Below are 20,991 nucleotides of genomic sequence, written 5' to 3' on the forward strand. Positions count from 1 at the left end.
GTTTTTTAACCAACTATTTACACAAAATGATTTTTTGGCTCCAGTGACCATGTTCAATATCTCAGAAATTCACCCAGACAGAAATAAATTCCAAAAAAACACAAATCCCAAAAGGGGGGAAGATGCTGTATTGTTCTGGCATTTCTCCATAGCAACATGGCAGTGTTGATTTTCATTACAAATTCATCTGTGTTGTGGCATTAGTGCATAGCAACACAGAAGTGTCTTTGAAAAACAATAATTTCAGAGCTGGGCGGAGGGGGTGTGGAAGAAAGTTTCAGTCCATGAGAGAACTGTTGTGCTGTGTTTGGTGGCTTGCTGTGATTGACAAGCCAAGGAGCAGTGGGAGAAATTCATTTTGCTTTCCCCTGCAATCTTGTCAAGAGGAAAAAAGCCACAACAAGGCAGAGGGAAAATGAGGGAGGGGTCTCCTGTGAGGTTTATCATCCCCCTTTGCAAGCAGGAAGCCACTCAAGTTCCCCCTTCCCCATGCAGAAATGGTCATGGATTTTGACCGTTTTGGTCCTGGTTGATCACCTAGCTTCACTGTTGTTTGCCTCCTTCTTCCAAATTTGGGTCCAGTGGCACCTTTAAGATCAACAAAGATTTATTGAAGGCATGAGCTTTTCAATGTATGCTATTGGACTCAGATTTTGTTGTGCTGCTTCAGACCAACATGGCTACCCACTTAAATCTATCCTTCCTCCAAGAACACTCAGTGAGGATGGTCTTTGGGGAAAAGGGTTCATTTTGATGGAAACTACATTATGGACATCCCACAGGGATCCTTCCTATATGTGTGTGTTTTTGTGTGTGTGTCCTCTAGCACAGTGGTCCCCAAACTTTTTGAGAATGGGGACCGGCAGGGCAACTGCCCGCCCGCGCATCACGCATGCACTGCCCGCCCGCGCATCATGCATGCACTGCCCGCCTGCGCATGCACACATGCACAGGCGCGGCCCTGATTCCCTCTCCCCCCCTCCCGCAGTAAGAAGCTTCCGGGGCCGCAAGCTTGCAGCCTGGGAAGTTTTTTACTGCGGGGGGGGCGGGGAGAGGGAGCCGTGGCCCAGCGCCATGACCTTCATGGCCCGGCACTGGGCCGCGGGCCGCGGTTTGGGGACCACTGCTCTAGCAGATGTCATCAGGAAGTTCAGAAGGTTTGGGGCTAGATGCCACCAGTACACTGATGGCATTAAGATCTACCTCTGGCTTGATAAACAACCAGAAGCAGTATTTTTCCTGGCCCAATGCTAAGATGCCATGGCTAAAAAGCAGCTGGCTAAAGCTAAACCCTTTTTACAAAGAGGTTATGTGATTGGAAATCACTGTGGCTATGATAAACTTGTCATTCATGTCACTTGACTGAGCCCAGATTTTCTCTGTGTGAAGAGTATGGGGTTTGGTTAGATCCATGTTGGCTAGAACAGCACTTTCCCATCCTTACCAGGCCCAACAACTTCCCATCCTTACCAGGCCCATATGAGTCACAGTCTGATCTTGCTACATTGATCCATGCAGTTGTCTCCTCTCATTTTGATTACTGTCACTTACTCTGTATACGGTTACCCTGTAAGTTACTATGAAAACTTCAGGTGGTAAAGGATGCCAGAAAGTCATCATGGTCAGTTCACATAACACTCATCTAGAAGCAGCTACACTGGCTACCAGTGAATTTTCAGACCCTATTCAAACTGTTGGTTCTTTCATTTTAATTCTTTAGTGGCTTAACACTGCTCTTGTTTTGATCCCCAGCCCCACCCTCTTTAGTCATCTATATAGTGCTTGTTTGTGGTCCCACTTCAGCATAACTTTCTTCCACCAGGAGGAGAGCCTTCACAATTGTGGCACCCTCCCTCTGGAACACACTGTCAGAAGACAGTAGTACACAGCAGGAACAGTTGACGTTTCAGAGACTCTAAGGCAGAAGTGTGGATCAACACATGCTAAGTCTTTCAGTTCTTGCTTATACCCAGAAATGAACTTTGTTTGTCTTGGAGGTGCTGCTGGATTCAAACTTAATTCTCACATCCATTTGTTAACTCTTGTATTTGTATGCTAATTTGCTGTCATCCACATGTTTTAAGAGCTAGTTTGGTGTAGTAGTTAGGAGTGCGGATTTATAATCTGGCATGCCAGGTTCGATTCTGCATTTCCCCTACATGCAGCCAGCTGGGTGACCTCGGGCTCGCCATGGCACTGATAAAACTGTTCTGACCGAGCAGTGATATCAGGGCTCTCTCAGCCTCATCTACCTCACAGGGTGTCTGTTGTGGGGAGAGGAAAGGGAAGGCTACTGTAAGCTGCTTTGAGACTCCTTTGGGTAGAGAAAAGTGGCATGTAAGAACCAACTCTTCTTCTTCTTAACTACTTTAATCGAATCTCACTAGCCCTCCCCCCACACACACACAGTATCGAATACTGTTTTAATGTATTTGATGGTGTGCGTGCACACAAAAGCTTATACCCAGAATAAAACTTTGTTGGTTTTAAAGGTGCCACTGGACTCCAACTTTTCTGTTGCTTCAGGTTCCCCCTGAATTTATCAACTTTTATTTTAGTATGAGATTTTGTGACCAGAGGGCAAGTGACAGGAAAGTTGTGGTGCTTTCCAGAATAGAAAGAGGAAAGTTGGTCAGCATTTTACCCACTTTAACAAATCAAGGTATCCCCCTCCCCCAACAAAGGATGCTGCAGGGAAATTCAGATCTGCCATAGTAACAACTGAGAGCTTTAGATAGGATGCTGTTGGAAAACGTTTAAGGATACAAACACCATGCCTTGCCAAAAGCCAAGGACAAGCTGTTAAAAATTATGTTCCATTTACATGAAATGCTTCCATTTTCTTTGGAAGTTCTTTCTTAATAAATCAAGAGCCTTTTAGAATAAAGTGAATGCGGGTCACTTAGATGAATATTTTCATCCACTGTTAAGCAAAAGAACAGGGATCACAAGTGGCAACGCTTCTGTTCCTAAGGATGAAACAGTTTGTTGTTTTTTTTTCCTGTACTATATTATTTCCATATGATCATTGTTCATCAGATGCAATGTGTCAGCAGTCCCCCCCCAATGGTGGTTGTAAGTTCCCTTTGCAGCAGCAATATCCTTAGAACTCTAGAAAACCACCTTGAATGCAGTTTGCTCAAAGGTTAAGCCAAATGCAGGCCAACATGGTAGAAGAGAATCAAAACTTGGGGTACAGACAGAGAAGCTGAACTGGATAACTATCCTGGCTAGGGATACATGCTATGCATATTATTAAAAATGTACATTTTGATTCTTATTAACTTTTGTTTATATGATTCCCCCTTTTATGTGTCTACTTTCCAAAATGAAATGCCCCAAACTCTGTGGTCTTCCCTCATAGGGAAAGTGATCCTTTAGAACTTGTTATGAACTAACGAGAAAAAAGACCTTTGTGCCACAGACAATTTCGCCCCTGCTCCTAGTTTTTTTTCATTGGTTTGAGGTTTTTCTGCTCAAACCAGCTCTCAGGATTAAATGCTGTCTGTTAAGCCAGAGGAGCTCTGTGACGACAGCCAGTATGTTTATGATGACAAGAAGGCCCCAGGAGCCAATGTGGCAATGCATAATCCCTGGCCTATGCTACAGTGTTGTGGTTTTTCACCCCATCTATCCCTGCGCAACAGGGTAATGCAGGAGCTTTTCTGCCCATGACAAAAAATTCTGTACTTCAGAATGGAAGTTCTGTTGGGAACTGCATGGGGTTGATACTGCCAAGTGGAAAGCTTCCAAATCTATTCCACACTAGGTCAGGTTCAGGAGGTGAATCATCCAAAAATAAATGAATGGCTGCTTGAATAAAAGAAAAGGGGGGAAATGAGGAAATACCTGTGACCTTACTTAGGAAGGTATTATGAAATAATGGGACAAGAGCCAGCCATTCCCTGTATAGTATATTTTGCTGCACAGAGAGATGCATCATGCTCTTTCTTTTTTCCTGGAAAAACAAGATATGTTGTGCGCACATAAACAAAATAATCTGGATTAAAAGGGAACACAATGAAAGCTCTTTCACTTTAATGTGAAATCAATGAAACATTTTAGCAAATTACAATTATCCATACATCAAAAGTTTTATTTCATCTTTCATCCAGGTACTCGATAGATCGAAACACAGACCTGGAGAGATATTTCAATATTGATGCCAACAGCGGGGTTATAACGACTGCAAAGCCTTTGGACAGAGAGACAAATGCTGTTCATAACATCACGGTGTTAGCAATGGAGAGTCGTAAGTTACTGTTTCAGGGGTTTTGTAAGCATTTTCTAAACTATGGGTTTTCACTGGAACAGCTGTCTAGTGACGTTCAATCTTCTTTAAAGCCTGGATAGATTGAGATTTTTTTGTGATTGACCACTAAAAATTAATTGTACCTAATTTTTACCTAATTTGTTTAGAGATTGTTATGAACCATAGCAGTGGAAGTGACAAAACAGTGGTATTTTTGATAATATTTATTTATTCAATTTCTTAACCACCCCTCTTGGCACAGCCTCTTGCTATTCTAGGATTACACTGTGCTTCACAAAATTTCATTATTCATCCTCACAGTAGGATCTATCATGTATTAAAGAGGACGATTCCGCACAGGTGGGAAAGGCCGCGAGGGGAGTCATATAGAAGCAAGGCAAATCCCCTCTTCCATATGACATTGCTACCAGGCCACTGCCTTCCCAGGCCTGGCATGGATCAGGCTCCAGAAGCCCAGGACTAAGGGAACACTGATTCTTCGAAGTTCTCTTAGCTCACTGTGGGGGCCAACAAGACCTGTCCCGTGGCAGGCCTGTGTAGACAGGGAAGAGCCGGACCTTTGAGGCTCAGCTCCTCCCTGTCTTATAGTGGTCCAGAGGTGTCCCACTGAAATGTGTCCCCCATGGGGAAATGGAAAGTGCCGGAGCTGTATGCTCCACAGCGCTGCACCACCGGCAGCCCAGCACAGTCACCACCATGTGGAATCAGCCAGGGAGAACTGGGGAGTCAAGGTTGGCAAAATAAGGATATTTTATAACTTCTGGAAATAGAAGACAAATGTCAAAGGCTGGGTGGATTTTATTCCTTTCCCTGTATTTTGTTATCAGGCATCCAACACTGACCATTAGATAGGACAACGACAAGCCATTAGCATGTTCAAATGTGGCATGTGTAAAGTTGCTTTCCTTTCCTTGTGGGTGACAAAATCCCATTGACAACATTATTTTGTTTATCCACACATATGAAGAATATTTCATCCTTTTGGAATTAGTTCCCTGTGAAGGGGGTGGAAAAAACTAATAACAAAAACTGTTTCTTCTTTTCACCAGAAAACCCTTCGCAGATTGGCAGAGGATATGTCGCCATCAGTATCCTTGACATCAATGACAACGCTCCTGAGTTTGCGATGGATTACGAAACAACTGTCTGCGAACATGCAGAGCTCGGCAAGGTGTGGATTTATATTCCTAACAGCTTGATGATGCTTGCTGCACAGCGGTAATTTGATTTGCAGTGTTGCCTCTCTTAAGATAAAATATAATCCGTTTATTGTAGTAAAAATGACATGTTGATTTGAAGCTAAAACAAACATTAACCACATCGGAAACCTTCATCATGTGAGACCTTGTGAGAGAACAGTGCCGGTAAATTTGCTTTGCACATCGCTTAGAAGAGCCTCTAGGCTTCCTAATGTATGAAAATCACACCTTCCACCTCACTCTAGCACTTCGAGGTGGGGAGGTTTTGTAGGGGAGTAAACAGTAAGAATACAATGCAATCACATGCCAAGTCAACAGGTGTATAAAGAAAATGATGCCACAATATATAAATGTCTCCGTCTCAATTACACCGTAATCTTGAATCTAATACAGTTTCTGCAGCCAGACAGAATAATTCTATTTTATTAAGGTTCACCTCTGTATCACATGATAAAGAAAAAATCACATCCTCAATGGGTTATCAATATTTTAATGTGTTTACCTTTTTTTATCCCACTCTTTCTCCAAAGAACTAAATGATTCTCACCTCCTCCATCTGATTCACTCAACAAATCTTGCAAGGTAGACTAACTGAGGATGAGTGACTGGTATAAAGAATTAAATGAGATTCATATCTGAGTAGGAATTTCAACCAAGGCCACCCCAGCCCTTGCCCAGCTCTGTAATTAATATGTTAAAATTTGGGGCATTTGCATCAGAAAGCAGGACAAAATGGAAACATGTAAGGGATATTTTTGTATTGCTAATGGGGAAATCGTTTTCATTTCCATGTCATTTTCTCCCATGTGATGGTACAGAGCTCATGCACAACCCAACCTCAGACCCTTATGTTGCTGCAATGGATGAAATACTAGTACCTCCACTTCAGCAATTCCTCTGAGCTTAGCAACTCCTTGGCCCATTATGCACGGCCGCCAAAACGGCGATTTCGGGTCACATGGAAAACGCGGAGGGGGAAGACGCGACGCATACCGGTTATACACGGGGCGGGGCGCGACGGCGGCAAAACCCAGAGTAACCGATTATGCACGCGCCGATCCGGGCGCCGCTTCTGGTTGCGCCCCGCTCACCCGGAAGCTGCGCTTTCTTCCGCGTTTCACTGACGCGGCTTTTTCGGCGGCATGCACCGAAGCTGCAGCTGGTTGCAGCCGGCACCGTGCGTTATCCGTGATTTTAGTCACCGCCATTCCACCCCGAATGTGCGCTAAAACCCCCGTGCATAATGGGTCCTTCTGAACACATCCAGCATTTTAATTGCATATCCTGTAAGTGTTAATACTCATGGTCCATAAATATGACTTCCCCAGTATGGTGTGGGAAAGCAACATATTCAAGCCATATTCAAACTGATATTTGCCCAAATGCTTAACAAGATGAGCCATTAGGGAATCTATGAATGGATCCTCCATGGTTTAAAGAAAAAAACAACAACAGTTCCTGTATCCAGTTGTGCAAGAAGTTGTTCACCCTTCTTGAACTTAGCAGTACGAAATTGGCATCATTCAGGCATCATATGGATAACCCCATTCCTTGTGGGCCTATTAAAGTTGGAAGGAAAGAATGTGAGGAAGAGGTTAATCCCCTTGCCCACCCTCTTTCCCCAATACCAATATGAGCTGCCTTGTCATTGTCAATATGAGCTGCTATTTGTCATTAAAAAAAAAACAATAACAACAAGGGATACATTCACAAATTTCTCATTATCAGTGTAATTATAAGGAGTTCTAATCAGATTCCTATCTAAGACTATTTAATGGGACTTTCTTCCAGGAAAGCATTGGAAGGGCAACAGTGAAAGTTAACTGGAATTGCCTTTACTTCTATCTAAAAATAAAAGATTATAAAATAGTTGTCCATACGCCTATAGTATTTTAATGTTCATTCCATGTTAAATAAGCCATGTTACTTTAAGCAATGTTATCTTAATCTGTTGCGAAAGATAACTGAGTTTGAAGAAACCACAGAAAATGCCAGTATAAGGCTGTTGTTTTTGTTTGTTTGTGACAGATGCCTGTCTGGCCTCTTAGTATGGTAAGATTTCCCCATTTTCCAAGATCTATTTTGCCAACCTGTCCTCGACAGTAAATTCCCTCCAATGTTCAGCTTAAGGATTTTTTTCTCTATCCACTGCCGCCGTCTCCCAAAAAACCCTGTTCATCTGCACTCAGGGTCTTTCTGTTACACAAGATCTTTTTTGTTTGGGCAAGAAGACCTGGGTTTTTTATACCCCACTTTTCACTATCAGGAGGAGTCCCTAAGTGGCTTATTTATTTATTTATTTATTTATGTATGTATGTATGTATGTATGTATGTATGTATGTATGTATGTATGTATGTATGTATGTATGTATTTATTTATTTATTTATTTATTTATTTATTTATTTATTTATTTATTTATTTATTTATTTATTTATCATACTTCTATACCGCCCTCCCCGGAGGCTCTGGGCGGTTTACATTATAACAGGGAACCATACATAAAACAGTCTGTAGAACATGTACATCGATAACCAACAATTGCAACCAAACAAAACACAGTATAACAGTAAACAATTGTAATACAAACAGGTCCAGGGCTTGTTGATGGGATTCTGAGGGGGGTGGCTTATTGATTGAATTCTGAGGGGGGGTGGGGGGGAGCAGGGGCCCTTGGTCGCTGTAGATTACGTCTGGTCTCGGCCAAATGCCTGGTGGAGGAGCTCCTTTTTGCAGGCCCTGCGGAACTGTTTAAGCTCCGTCAGGGCCCTGATCTCCTCTGGGAGCTCGTTCCACCAGGTAGGGGCCAGAACAGAGAATTCTCTGGCCCTGGTCGAGATCAGACGGACTTCTTTAGGGCCAGGGATTCTTAGCTGATTGGAGGCGGTAGAGCATAGAGCTCTTTTGGAGGTATAGGCGGGGAGGTGGTCCCTCAGGTACACTGGGCCCTGACCGCGTATGGCCTTGAAGGTAATTACCAGAACCTTTAGTCTGATCCGGAATTCAACTGGTAACCATTGCAGCTGATGGAGAATAGGCCGGATATGGGACCTCCACGGTGTTGCCATGAGGATCCTGGCTGCTGCATTTTGAACTAGTTGTAGTTTCCGGGTCAGGGCTAAGGGCAGGCCTGCGTAGAGCGAGTTACAAAAGTCCAGTCTAGAGGTGACCGTCGCATGGATCACTGTGGCTAGGTGTTCCGGGGCCAGGTAGGGCGCTAGTAGTTTGGCTTGGCGGAGATGGTAGAATGCCAGCCGCGCTACCTTTGTGATCTGGGCCTCCATTGTGAGGGAGGCGTCCAGAATCACGCCTAGGTTCCTGGTGGAGTGAGCCGTAGAGAGCTGCACGCCATCCAGGGTAGGCAGGCGCGCTTCCTCGCATGGGCCCTTCCTACCTAGCCACAGGACCTCCATCTTTGAAGGATTGAGCTTCAGATGACTCTGCTTGAGCCATCTCATCACTGCTTCCAGGCAGTTGGCTAATGCTTCTGGGGGAGAGTCAGGGCGGCCCTCCATCAGGAGGAAGAGCTGGGTGTCATCTGCATATTGATGGCAACCCAACCCAAACATCCGTACCAGCTGTGCGAGAGGGCGCATGAAGATGTTGAATAGGATAGGAGAGAGGACCCCTCCTTGTGGGACTCCACAAGTACGTTGCCGGCGGCCTGATGTTTTCTCTCCTATTGCAACCCTCTGTCCACGATCCTGGAGGAAGGAGATCAGCCATTGATGGGCTGTCCCTTGTATTCTAGCATCAATGAGGCAGCGAGCTAGAAGCTCGTAATCGACTGTGTCGAACGCTGCTGAGAGGTCTAATAATATCAGCAGTGCCGACCCGCCTTGATCCAACTGGCGACGGAGGTCGTCCGTCAGGGTGACTAGTGCTGTCTCTACCCCATGGCCAGGCCGGAAGCCTGACTGAGATGGGTCTAGGACCGAAGCTTCTTCCAGGTATTCTGTCAGTTGGTTTGCGACTGCCCTTTCTATCATCTTGCCCAGAAACGCTAAGTGTAAGACGGGCCTGTAGTTGTTAGGCTCTTGTGGGTTTAGAGATGTTTTTTCCAACAGTGGGCGTACCACAGCCTCTTTCAAACCCTCCGGGAATTCTCCTGTTGTTAGAGATAGGTTGATTATCTCCTGGAGGGGGGCCATTATCTTTATGCCAGCTGTTTTCAAGAGCCAGGATGGGCAAGGATCTAGTGGTCATGTAGTTGGTCTTGTTGTCGCTAGAATCCTGTCCACTTCGGTCAGCGTGAGTCGTCTGAAGTTACTCATAGTTTACTCATAGGCTTACAAACATTCCTTTACTGACAGCATGCACCCAATGAGGTAGGAGTGGCTAAGAGAGCTCTAACAGAACTACTCTGTGAGAACATCTCTAAGAGAACTGTGACTAGTCCAAGGTCACCCAGCTGGCTACATGTGGAAGAGTGGAGAATCACAACCTGTCCTCAAGATTAGAATTCATCACTCTTAATCACTATACCATACTGACATTTAAAAACGTTTTTGACAAAGAGAGAGAACATACCTCCAAATATGACATGGTACAAAGACGTAAGAGTTGTGTGCCCCACTACAGAATGAACATTTTGGTCTCCCTTCAGCTTTTGACTTGAATATTTAACACTGTTTTCTTAAGGATAGTAATACGGTTCCTAGTTCTTTGAAATCAACAGGATTAGAAAATGTGTAACTCTGCTTAGGTTGTCACTTGAAAAATCCATAGAATATTTAACCTTTTCATATCCAAAAACTGACAGAAGAGCCATTGTTATTGCAAAATTTTGGGGTGCATTCCTGAAAGAAGGCTGTGAGCCCAGTGTTGAAATGGATATGTAAACAGGCAAAATACAAAAAGCTAAAGTAGTTCCTAGTAGTAATATAAACATAGCAGATACATAGAATCCTTAGTTTGGTTTTGTTATTTTCATACAGTTACTGTTGGAAAGACTACTTTTTGTTGGTAAATATAATTATATTTACTTATTTATGCATTTCCCCATGTTATCCCCCATCTACTCTGAGCAGTTTGTTAAATGTCCAGGAATTTTAAAATCAGTTTGGAAATTTTAGGGGGAGCAGTTGTTGCAACCAAATTGCCCTGAGCGTGTGCTTGTGAAATTGAATGCAGGTTGACGGCCATAGGATGTCAAGAAGCAGACAACAGAAATCCAGTGTAGTATTTTTAAAAATTTGTTTACTTCATTTTTCTCAAGGGGACTTGTATTAGCTGTAGAAACAGCAGTACAAACTAGTAGTCAGTTTGGGCATTATTTATATCTCCAATTTATGAGCCACTTTTAACCATGAAGAAAGGAGGGGTATAATATTTTAAGAACTAAGACCATTTTGAAAAAGAGGTAGCCGTGTGAATGTTCCTTATTATTCCTACTAGCACTTCCCTTAGATGCTGCAGGAAAGACATAGGTATTCATATTTTATATTCACCCTCCAGGTAATTCAGAGAATCAGTGCCATTGACAAAGATGATCCACCCAGTGGCCACCAGTTTACCTTCAGCTTGGCAGGAGAGGCAGCAAACAACCACAATTTCACATTGCAAGATAACAAAGGTAAGACACCGACTGTGGTCGGCAACCCAAAGGCATCGGTGTTGACGTGGCAGGGCTCTTATTTCTTGAGACAAGCAATACTGATTGTCATCTGGAGTAACATCCTTGTCAGGAGGAGCATTAATTAAGAGCAATCAGACCCCAAAGTAATTTTTATCCATAGATTATCTGTCAGGAGAAAGAAACTGCTGTTTAAATCATTTTAAGCCATGAGCCAAACAGATGGGCTTCAGATCCTTTCCTTAAACTGATTCTTTTCCCTTTTTGTATTTATAGGTCTTTATCTAAATTAAATTATACCTCAGGGCAGCAGCTGAAAAATTTCCTGGGCCTCATGTTTGATTAATGTAACTCAAAAAATAGAAAAATGAGCTCTTAAACACTTGGCAAGGAGGCTGGTGCTTTGAGAAAAGAACCTTATTTTTTTCAGTAAAATGCTTTGGAGAGTGAATACCATTTTCTTGTTTTCTTTCCTGCATAGAATCTTATTGTGCTGTTAACTAAAGATTGGGGTGGTCTTTAGCCATGGGGCATCTGGGTCAACTATTCTGTTCTCTGAGCCGGGGTACTGACTGCTCACAGCCATGCTTCTCAGAGGTAGGGAAAAGAAGAGCAAGCAATGGTGATGGCAGCACGTGATCACCCACTCCTTGCGCTTGGGTTGAGTCTGGAGGGTGGGGGAGGGGGCCAGTGATTCTGGGAGACCAAATCTGGAGCCTTGTTCAGGGCCGCAAAATCACTAAGAACTCTCTTAAGAAGCTTCCCACTCCCTTTAGCCCGCTTTGTGGGCCACAGGGAGCCGTGGCTACCCTATCTTGCCCTCTTGCCTGCCGCCCATTTTTTTAAATGGGCTTTGATACTAGTTTATATAAAAACATAGTTGTGAATATCAACAAAGAATACCAACCCTCAGCTAGACCTGAATCATGCTTCTCAGGGCTTTCCAAACTATAAATGTTTGTAAACTAACTGGCCACCAAACAGTTTACAGGCAAACCTCCCCACCTCCATGGGTTAATTGTGAATTTCTTTGGTGGTATCACTAGTATCTGTTCAGTCCTGACATTGCAAATCAGTTGTGATGTCATACCTCATATACCTTGGATACAGTTGTTGTTTTTTATTGTTTACTTATGAGTTACTGTGTCATCTCAAACCCTTTACTGCTTTACTATGCAACCTCAATTTTATGAAAGGCAAATAATGCATATTATATTATTATATTATATATTATATATTATACTAGTAAATAAGCCCGCTGCAGGCTTAATGCAGTGGGCGCTAGTGGGGCTGGCAAGGCGCGTTGGGGCAGCTCGGGCTGGGCGGCGCGGTCCAGTGGCGCGGCCTACCTTGTCGTGGCTGAGCTGTTCTGTGGGCGGGTGGGGCGGCGGCGAGGCACTCGGGGGCGGCGCTGGAGGGTGGGAGGCTGGGCAGGCCGCCCAGCCGTGGGGCAGGGGCCGGGGCCGCAGGCGCGGCAGCGGGCAGCGGCCGGTCATTGGCGAGGCGCTCGGGGGCGGTGCTGGAGGGTGGGAGGCCAAGCGGGGCGCACGGCCATGGGGCAGGGGCCGGGGCTGCAGGCGCGGCAGCGGGCGGTGGCCGGTGCGGCGGGTGGCATTGTGGGGTGCTCCCGGCAGTGTGGACGAGGACCAGGCTTGGCAGAGGCAGCGGCAGGGCCATGGCAGCTGGCGGTTGCAGGGCGTGCTGCGAGACAGCGGCCGTCCAGGCCGCATAGCGGTGAAGAAATGGCGTCGGGTGGTGGCAGGTAGGCGAGCTGGAAGGGGGGTGTACGGGAGGCGCTTTGCACCTCCCAATTAGTCAGTCTGTCGGCAAGGGACCAATTAGGCTGAAATGGATGTGAGACATTTCACCATCTGTTTCACTCTTAAACAGGCCAGTGAAATGGATGACAGTCATTTAAATGTGACAATGAGATGGGACCACCTGTCAACTGATATGTTTAAATGGCTTTGAAGTGGGGGAAAGCTATGTAACCCTTCCCAGACAATTCCCCCCTTGCTGTGGCTGGGAGAAAAGGGGATTTAAACTGGCCAGTTCAGTGAAATTATGGTCCAGTTAAGGGTTCAGTTCGAGGGCTTCCCTGAACCCCAAACTGAACTGGAATTTTTAAGGTTCATGCCCATTTCTGATTCCTTTATGTAAATAGCTGTGCACATTAAAGTAATTTGCTTTGTCCCATTCAGATGTTTTAGTTTTCTGTATATTATGTAACATGGACTGTTAGGTCAATTATTAACATGGTTTAAGTACATGAAAATGCACACTGGACACTTAACACCAAAGTTCCAGTATCATCATCTCAAAGTATGTAGATTTTGTTTAGAAAGTTTAGAAACTTCAGTTTAGAAAATTCAGGTGATCACCTAGACAATAGATCCTGCTGCTCAGTGACATAATATGTGTGAGGCTCTCCCTACTGTCTCAACATAACTTATAATGCAAGCACTCTATACAGATACATATAGCATTTGTTTGGAGCAGATAACATATGGCTTTAGGAGGTTATCTGAGAAAAACATGCCTACCAGCTACCACCTGTACAGGATCTTAGGTCAGCATAGGCATCAAACCAGGCCAGCAATGTGGAATATAACAGATGAAGCATGCACTTTAACTGTTGCTGTCATCCATCTTTTCTTGGGTCTTTCCATTAGAGTTTATGTGTTATTTTAATCCCCATCCATAAGAAAATGCAGTAGAGCTTCTTCCTCTTGCTCCAAACACTGGCAGGGTTAAAACAGCTATTGAACAATTCTTTTTAATGTTTGTCTTTTTCTTATCTCTTTCCTTCTTTAGACAACACAGCATCCATAATAACCAGAAGGAATGGATTCCGGAGGCAGGAGCAATCAGTTTACTATTTGCCTATATTCATAGTCGACAGTGGCTCTCCTTCGCTCAGTAGCACCAATACCCTTACTATCCGAGTATGTGATTGCGATATTGATGGTATTGCTCAAACATGCAACGCAGAGGCCTATATCCTGCCAGCCGGGCTTAGCACAGGAGCTTTAATAGCAATACTGGCTTGTGTCCTCACCTTGTTAGGTATGTCCTTTGACTTCTGTTTCACTTCCTTCAGAACAAGTACAAAAGTTGTTGCTTTTATTTATTTATTTTTCTTTAAGGATACCCATGAGATAGGGTTTCAGAAATGGTCTTCTGTAGAGGTACTGGCTGGGTCTAGACCCATTTAACTGCAATAGATGGCTCCACCAGGCATCATCAAGCAATAGTCTATAGTAACTAGTTTTTGTTATGACAGATATTTTGATGTGAATTCATTGTGTCTGTTGCAAGAGTTAAGGAATGAAGAACATCAGCCTCACAATGTAACACTTGGGCTTACTCACTGACACAGCAACATATGAAAACTGACAGTTCATTGCACAGAGACCTAGGGATCAGGACTACGGAAGGGCATGAACCAGTTCATGACCTCAGATTCATCACGAATTTGGCTGGTTTGTGCCCTTCTCCCAAATTCACATTGGGAGGGGGAGGGGGTGTGCTCTCTGAACATTTCCCTTTTTTCTGGTTGGGTTTGGGGTTCAGGCCATTTAAACCTACCAGCTGAGCAGGGTGGCTCTGAGACATTTAAGCTACCAGTTTTCTCCTCCTTCCTTCCCAAAGGAGAAAGCCATTTCAGGCTGACAGCAGATGTATGAATGCCTTATTGTAAGGCTGAAATAGCTGCAAGCTTGGAAGTAGACAGAAGTGAAATTGATCTCCCAAATGGCTTGCAGACGATTTGGACTGACAACGGGGCACATGCACCTCACCATAGTCGGCCTGTAATGACTGCAAGAGATTTCAGGGAGGGAAGGAGGCAAATAGGCATGCTGAAGTGGCTTGCAGTTATTTCTGTCTGACAGCAAAGGTGCATGATACTTGCTGTCAGCCCAAAATAGCTGCAAGCTGTTTCAGCTATGAATTTTACTTTCTTGTGCTTCCAAGCAAATTATAAGTGAGAGGGAGCAAAATGGATTGCTGAAATGGTTTGCAGCCATTTCGGCTGACAGCAGGTCACATGCACCTCTCTGCTGTCAGCTAGAAATGTCTCCAAGCCATTTCAGATCCCTTTTTGCTTCCCCATGCTTTTAAGTAGGGAGAAGCAAAATGGATCATACTGGTTTGGTTTTGGGGGCTGTTTGGTTTTGGGGGCTTGGGTTGTCAGGGTTCAGGGTTTGGGAACATCCTAAACCAAACCAGAATTTTCTAGTTCATGCCCACCTTAATCAGCACAGCAAACTTAAAGTGTGTTCTTAAGCAAAATGACACCTTTCTATCACCAGTAACTTTTGCTGACTCAGAAGGGTACTCTGCTTCGAATTGCATTTTTGGTACAAGAAAAGTGAGAGGCAAATAAAAAATCAATAACTTGGAACCCAATATCTATGACAACAAGAAACATATCCTTTTATTACAGTATCCGGAATATTACAAAATATCTAGAATGTATATATACCTTCTGAAATGCACAGGAGTCCATTCTCCAGGTCAGATTAGAATAATCAAGCTGATGCATAAAAATGCAGTTGAAACTAGAGGGAAAGGAAATAATTATTGCTGTGTGTGACCTGTTCTAAATACATGTGTAAAGAGTTCTGAGCTAGAATCTTGATATCACTTGGCATCTTATTTTAGTTATTAATGCCAAATAATGTTTAGACCAGGCACAAGTCTGACCTCATCTGGGCAAGTAATGTTGATGTAAGAATTGCCAGCACCTTGGGTTTCTGTGAGATAAATTTTTAATCATTTCTGTCTCTAGGAAATGATTGCTGCGAATGCAGTTATCTCTAGCAAGCACACACCAAAGAATGTGCAGTGTTTATTGGCTGCTTTTTAAAAACAATTTTTGTAACAGAGATGTTTTGTATTCTGAGTTCCACAAGACTATTTCTTTGAGCTCGTGTAGTTCAGATGCACAGTATCAAAGGTAAACTTTCTCAAGAAACATGAGAAGCAATGCCAGGAGCAATAACATCTCTTGAATCAACTACAATTTATAGGTGTAAAGGAGAACGGGAATGTTGTGTTTAGAAAGGGTAACAGCCACAATCCAAAAGAGAGTTATTGTATCCTGTAACTGCCTTGATTCAGCCCGTATAGTCATACTTTTCAAAGCCCTCAATTGGGAAAATAAACATCTTCCAATCATCTCAAGTTGTAAAGAGCAGCAGGGTACCTCTCCCCATTCTTTTGTGTGTGTGTGTGATAGCATACCCTGACTTGGATGGAACTTGGAATTTAACTGGAGTCAACCCTGGTTAGGACTTGGGTAGAAAACCACCAAGGATGATCAGGACTGCTGTGCAGAGGGATGCAGTGGAAAACCACCTCCATTCATCTCTTTCTTTAAAAACCTACAGGGTCACTATAAGTTGGATGCAACCTGACAGGTCTTTCCCCCTCTAACATGTGTATGACATCAAAAGCAGAAGCCTAAGACAGATATGACAAAGAATCTACCAAAGAATGGTGTATATGCATGCCTTTGAATTTTATTTACTTGAGATTAAAAACATGACAATGTGCCAGTGCTCTACTTCAGGGGTAGTCAACCTGTGGTCCTACAGATGTTCATGGACTACAATTCCCATGAGCCCCTGCCATCAAATGCCAGTAGGGGCTCATGGGAATTGTAGTCATGAACATCTGTAGGACCACAGGTTGACAACCCCTGCTCTACTTGATCAAGCCAATGATCCACCTACTCCACTATCAGTGCCATACATTGTGGTCAACCTTGGGCTGCAGGCTGGAGTTTGAGCTGAAGCAGACTGTCCCACCTCTTCCTGCTCCTGCAAAGGAGAACATTTGGCCCACTGCACCTCATCTGCCCCAGGGCTGGTGCAGTGAATTTCCCATTACCAAAACGGTCTACGAATATAGATTTCCCACTCCCCAAACTTCCCTCCCCAAAGCCAGAATGAAATGCTAATGAGATGGCTTGTTTTGTCATACTCCAGATAACTAAGACTGGAAAAATGCAGAGAGAACTCCAGTGGACCCGTGGATGGACCCATGGATAAGAAAATGGCCTGTTTCTGCAAAATAGAATAGATAATCTTTGTTTTTTTAGTTGCTCTGCTAGAATGAATGAAAGTGAGAGAGGAGGAGGCTCAGAATGATTGTGGAAGGGGAGAAGACTATGGGTTTAGTCCTTATATGGAAAACATTGAGCAAGTATGTGCTAAGGAGCAACCATTTCCTGAATTATTAGTAAGTAGGTAGCATGAGTTTGCAATTCCACTTTGGAGAGGAAAAGATCCTTTTCATGTCTAGAGCAATTAATTCTTCCCAGATTTTGGGGACTTGGGCCTGGAACTGAAAAGAGAATCTGCAGCTAAGCCCTAGTAACATCATGAGGGAGGGAGAATAGATTATGAGAAGTTGCCTATAATAAAAGAAGAAGGCTATGAGGAACAGCCTGTTTTTGTAAAGAGTTGTTCGAAGGAAATAATGGTGAATGGTGTGCCAAGTCAATGGGCCTTTTCGCACGGGGATCTTTGTTGCAAATTGTTTGCGGAATGAAAAATCGCCATTTAAAATAGTGGAATTCGTCGTTATGCATACCTGCCTTTGTAGTGGAATCAGTTGCGTTTTTTAGCGTTTCCCACAGGCTTCCGGTCTCGGCAGAAATCGCTAGAAAGGAAGCGCTATTGCCAAGCTCGTCCTGCCCCTGGCCGTCAAGCAGCCAATGGGCAGCCGTTAGCATGCTCCCAAACAGCCCCTTTCCCTTTAAGAAAGGTTTAAAAAAAAAAAAAACAGACCCATAGCAACGAATCTAGGTAGATTCGTTGCTACGGAGAGACCCATCCAGCTGCCTAATGTGAGCTGTCGTTTGATTGTATGATCGTTGGCACGCTGCCTCGAGTGATAAAAAAAAATCCCCCCCCCCTCTCACGGGCCCGATTTTCGGCTGAATTTATGTGTAAAAAATAAAGGGACTTTATTTCAGCAAACGGGCTTTTACGTGGTTTGTGCTTAGTGACTAAAGGTGAAGGACTGAAGCCAGGGAAGCCTCTAAACAGAAAGAGGCTCGCTGGTGCGTTTATCCCCGCTCGCTCGGAGAAAAAATAATGGCAATCGCTTCGCCGGAAGTTTGGAGGAGAGAGCCAGGGGGAGGGACTTTGAAGAACCAGCAACAATGGTAACGCACAGGTCTTTAGCGCTACTGTTGCAGATTGGTTGCAGGAGTGTATCGCTATCCGGAGGGTGAATCCACTTTTCTGGATTCCCCTGAAAGCGCTACAACGAAGCGCTTTTTGCGGGTCGGTTTCAGGATTGTTGCAGATTGTCTACGACGTCGTGGGTTATGGCAAATTAGTAGCGTTTCCAATTAACAACCATTGTGCTATTTTGAAGCCGTGCGAAATGGCCCAATGAATATCCATCTTCCCTGCTACCCATGTTAATTTTTGCTATGTCTTTGTAGAAAAAAGACGCTATTGTTGTTTAATGTGGAAGGTAAAAAATTCTGCATATGCTCAGACACATTGATATTACTTATTATTTCTACTTAAGAGTTCTCTGTCATAGATTCACAATCTAATGGTGCTCTACTCTGAATTGCTCAGCAGCAAAATGAGACCACTGTTCATGAAGTGATGTATTTGTTATATGGTGCATATCCATTTTATTATATGTAATCTATTGTTGGCCTTCCCACCATTTCTTATCTGAAGTAATCACTTTCCACACTTCCATTTTCTGATGATAATACATTTGAATCTGGATTGTATTGCTGGGCTCCAGCGTGCTTGCTCCTTTCTCCTCAATTTCCACCTATGGGGAGGTGAAGCCTACAGATTAGGGCTACTTAAATCCGTTGAAATCAGTAGGCTTAAGCACAGTCATTTCTTCTCTGGATAGTGGCCAAAACCTTCTGCTTAACACATAAAATTGACAAGCATAAAGTTCTTTATTACTTACACAAAGCATGGTAGTAGAAAGCCCCCTTTCTTATATTATTTTTTTGCTATCTTAATACTGTTTATTAACAATCAGATATTGAGAAAAGTTCACAAGTAGAACATGGGGAGAGAACTCAATGTGTCTAACAGTAGCTGCACCAAATTCTTTCATTTAACTGGACTTGTCAAATTTGACAGAGTTGTCAACTAGGAGTTCAGGACTCCAGTTAAGCCCTCCTGGGATTTGCATGCATAGGAACAGAGAGAAAGATAGGCAGAGATTCCAGCAAGACTCAGAGGGCAGTGTGTTTTATTCAGAAAAAGGCTCTACTATGGAGAGGAATGGTAAATGTAAAGGCTAAAATCTCCACACAGACTCTTAGGCTGTTAAAACTGCCCCCCCCCCCCAAAAAAAACACAGCTTTTACAGTTCACATATTAAATCTGTTTGTGTTACAAATATTCCATAGTTCCCCTGTGTAGCTGAAAAACAACTTTCAACCCAGATTTGTCTGTGGTTAGGTTAGCTGGGAATTCTAAATCAGCTTCAATTAGCAGAATACTAATAATTGACAAGATGTGGAGCATGCTGGGGAGCCTACACATTTTCAGTGTGATATGTCCAAATGGGTTTATTCCTCATATCAGACTATAGTTCAGAAAGATGTGTTGCAGTCCCATCCCATTGACATTTAGTTTAAAGTGAGATTCAAATGGGTAGCCGTGTTGGTCTGAAGTAGCTCAATAAAATCGGAGTCCAGTAGCACCTTTAAGACCAACAAAGATTTATTCATGGCATGAGCTTTCGAGTGCAAGCACTCTTCCATAGTGCTTGCACTCGAAAGCTCATGCATTGATTAAATCTTTTTTGGTCTTAAAGGTGCTACTGAACTCTGATTTTATTAGCCTAAAGTAAGTTGTGTTGAAAGTGCACATAAGGCAGAAGCCCATAAATATGTATGCTTAGACAGAACAATTAGCCATGGCATGGGCTTCTGGCCTTCATCTGCAGGAAATGTTTTCCATTCTCAGAGCAGGGGGACTCTTTTTGTAAATTAACTAGCAAGCACAATAGTTTCAGATTCTCAGGTTGAAAAGTACTTCTTCAAGCAACGATCAGCTCCGTTTCCAGACCTTAGCAAGTGATGCTTCCCTTCTGAGGAGGTCTTTTAATATGCAGGAAATAAATAGTGGCAAATGGTTAGTAATTAAAAACCACACTGTCATGGGGCTCACTGAAAACTAGCTTCCATGAGGAATAAAGAATAAACAAATGCATCTGCTTGTAAACAGCAGTTTTGTGTACCAAAGTGCAAATTTCTAAATAAGTGTTGTGTCCAAAGTGGCATCAGAAGTTCAGATCTATGGCAATATATTTTGAATTTGGCTTTATTTATCTAGACCACAAAACACAGGAGCTCAACAAACTGATTTAGTTGTATGAGCAGTAAAATACTACATAATAAAATGCATGAGTTGCTTGTCCTCTCTTTAAGTAATATGAGTGATCAAGGTCATTTCACATCTGAACTTGCATTGTGCTTGCTGCTTTCTCATGCCATTACAAAGTCCTTCCTTGTACATTTCATTTTTGTCCCTATCCAACCACTGAATTCCTCAAACCAGAAAGAACCAATATAATACAGCAGTTAAGAGTGATGCACTAATCCAGATTCACTCATCGCACTCATTGATGAAAGAAGCGGGGCGGTGACTAAAATACCCAATATGCTAATAAATCCAGGCATATATGTTAGAACAATCGAATATCTCTAACCATCGGTGATGGTACTAGGCAATTGAGTACCTTGTCCATGCTCCACCACTTTATATGTAGTAAATGACTATGATATTGTTTTAGAATCAATCTTATTCTTAATCTGATTCAACTTCCATCATGGATCCTAGGGTCCTGATCATTGGTCTTAACCTGTACTATCTCAGCCCTTATGTGTTACAAGCAGTAGAACAGTTCTAGATTGTTTAGGTTTGTATAAGTGCTAGAA

At 43.3% G+C, this 20,991-nt stretch overlaps 1 protein-coding gene across 4 annotated transcripts in view; it reads left to right on the forward strand.

Moving 5' to 3' along the window:
- Positions 1 to 20,991, forward strand: part of CDH7 (cadherin 7) — a 150,989-nt gene that overhangs the window by 118,926 nt on the left and 11,072 nt on the right. For 3 of the 4 annotated variants that reach the window (XM_077352839.1, XM_077352840.1, XM_077352841.1), the window contains exons 8-11: positions 4,116 to 4,252; positions 5,323 to 5,444; positions 10,928 to 11,045; positions 13,860 to 14,111. In XM_077352839.1, the coding sequence (XP_077208954.1) occupies positions 4,116 to 4,252; positions 5,323 to 5,444; positions 10,928 to 11,045; positions 13,860 to 14,111 (629 nt within the window). Of the gene's footprint in view, positions 1 to 4,115; positions 4,253 to 5,322; positions 5,492 to 10,927; positions 11,046 to 13,859; positions 14,112 to 20,991 lie in introns of those variants that run through there. The other variant, XM_077352842.1, reaches the window with a different exon arrangement.

This window comes from Paroedura picta, chromosome 9, assembly GCF_049243985.1.
Source record: "Paroedura picta isolate Pp20150507F chromosome 9, Ppicta_v3.0, whole genome shotgun sequence".
Lineage (NCBI taxonomy): Eukaryota > Metazoa > Chordata > Lepidosauria > Squamata > Gekkonidae > Paroedura > Paroedura picta.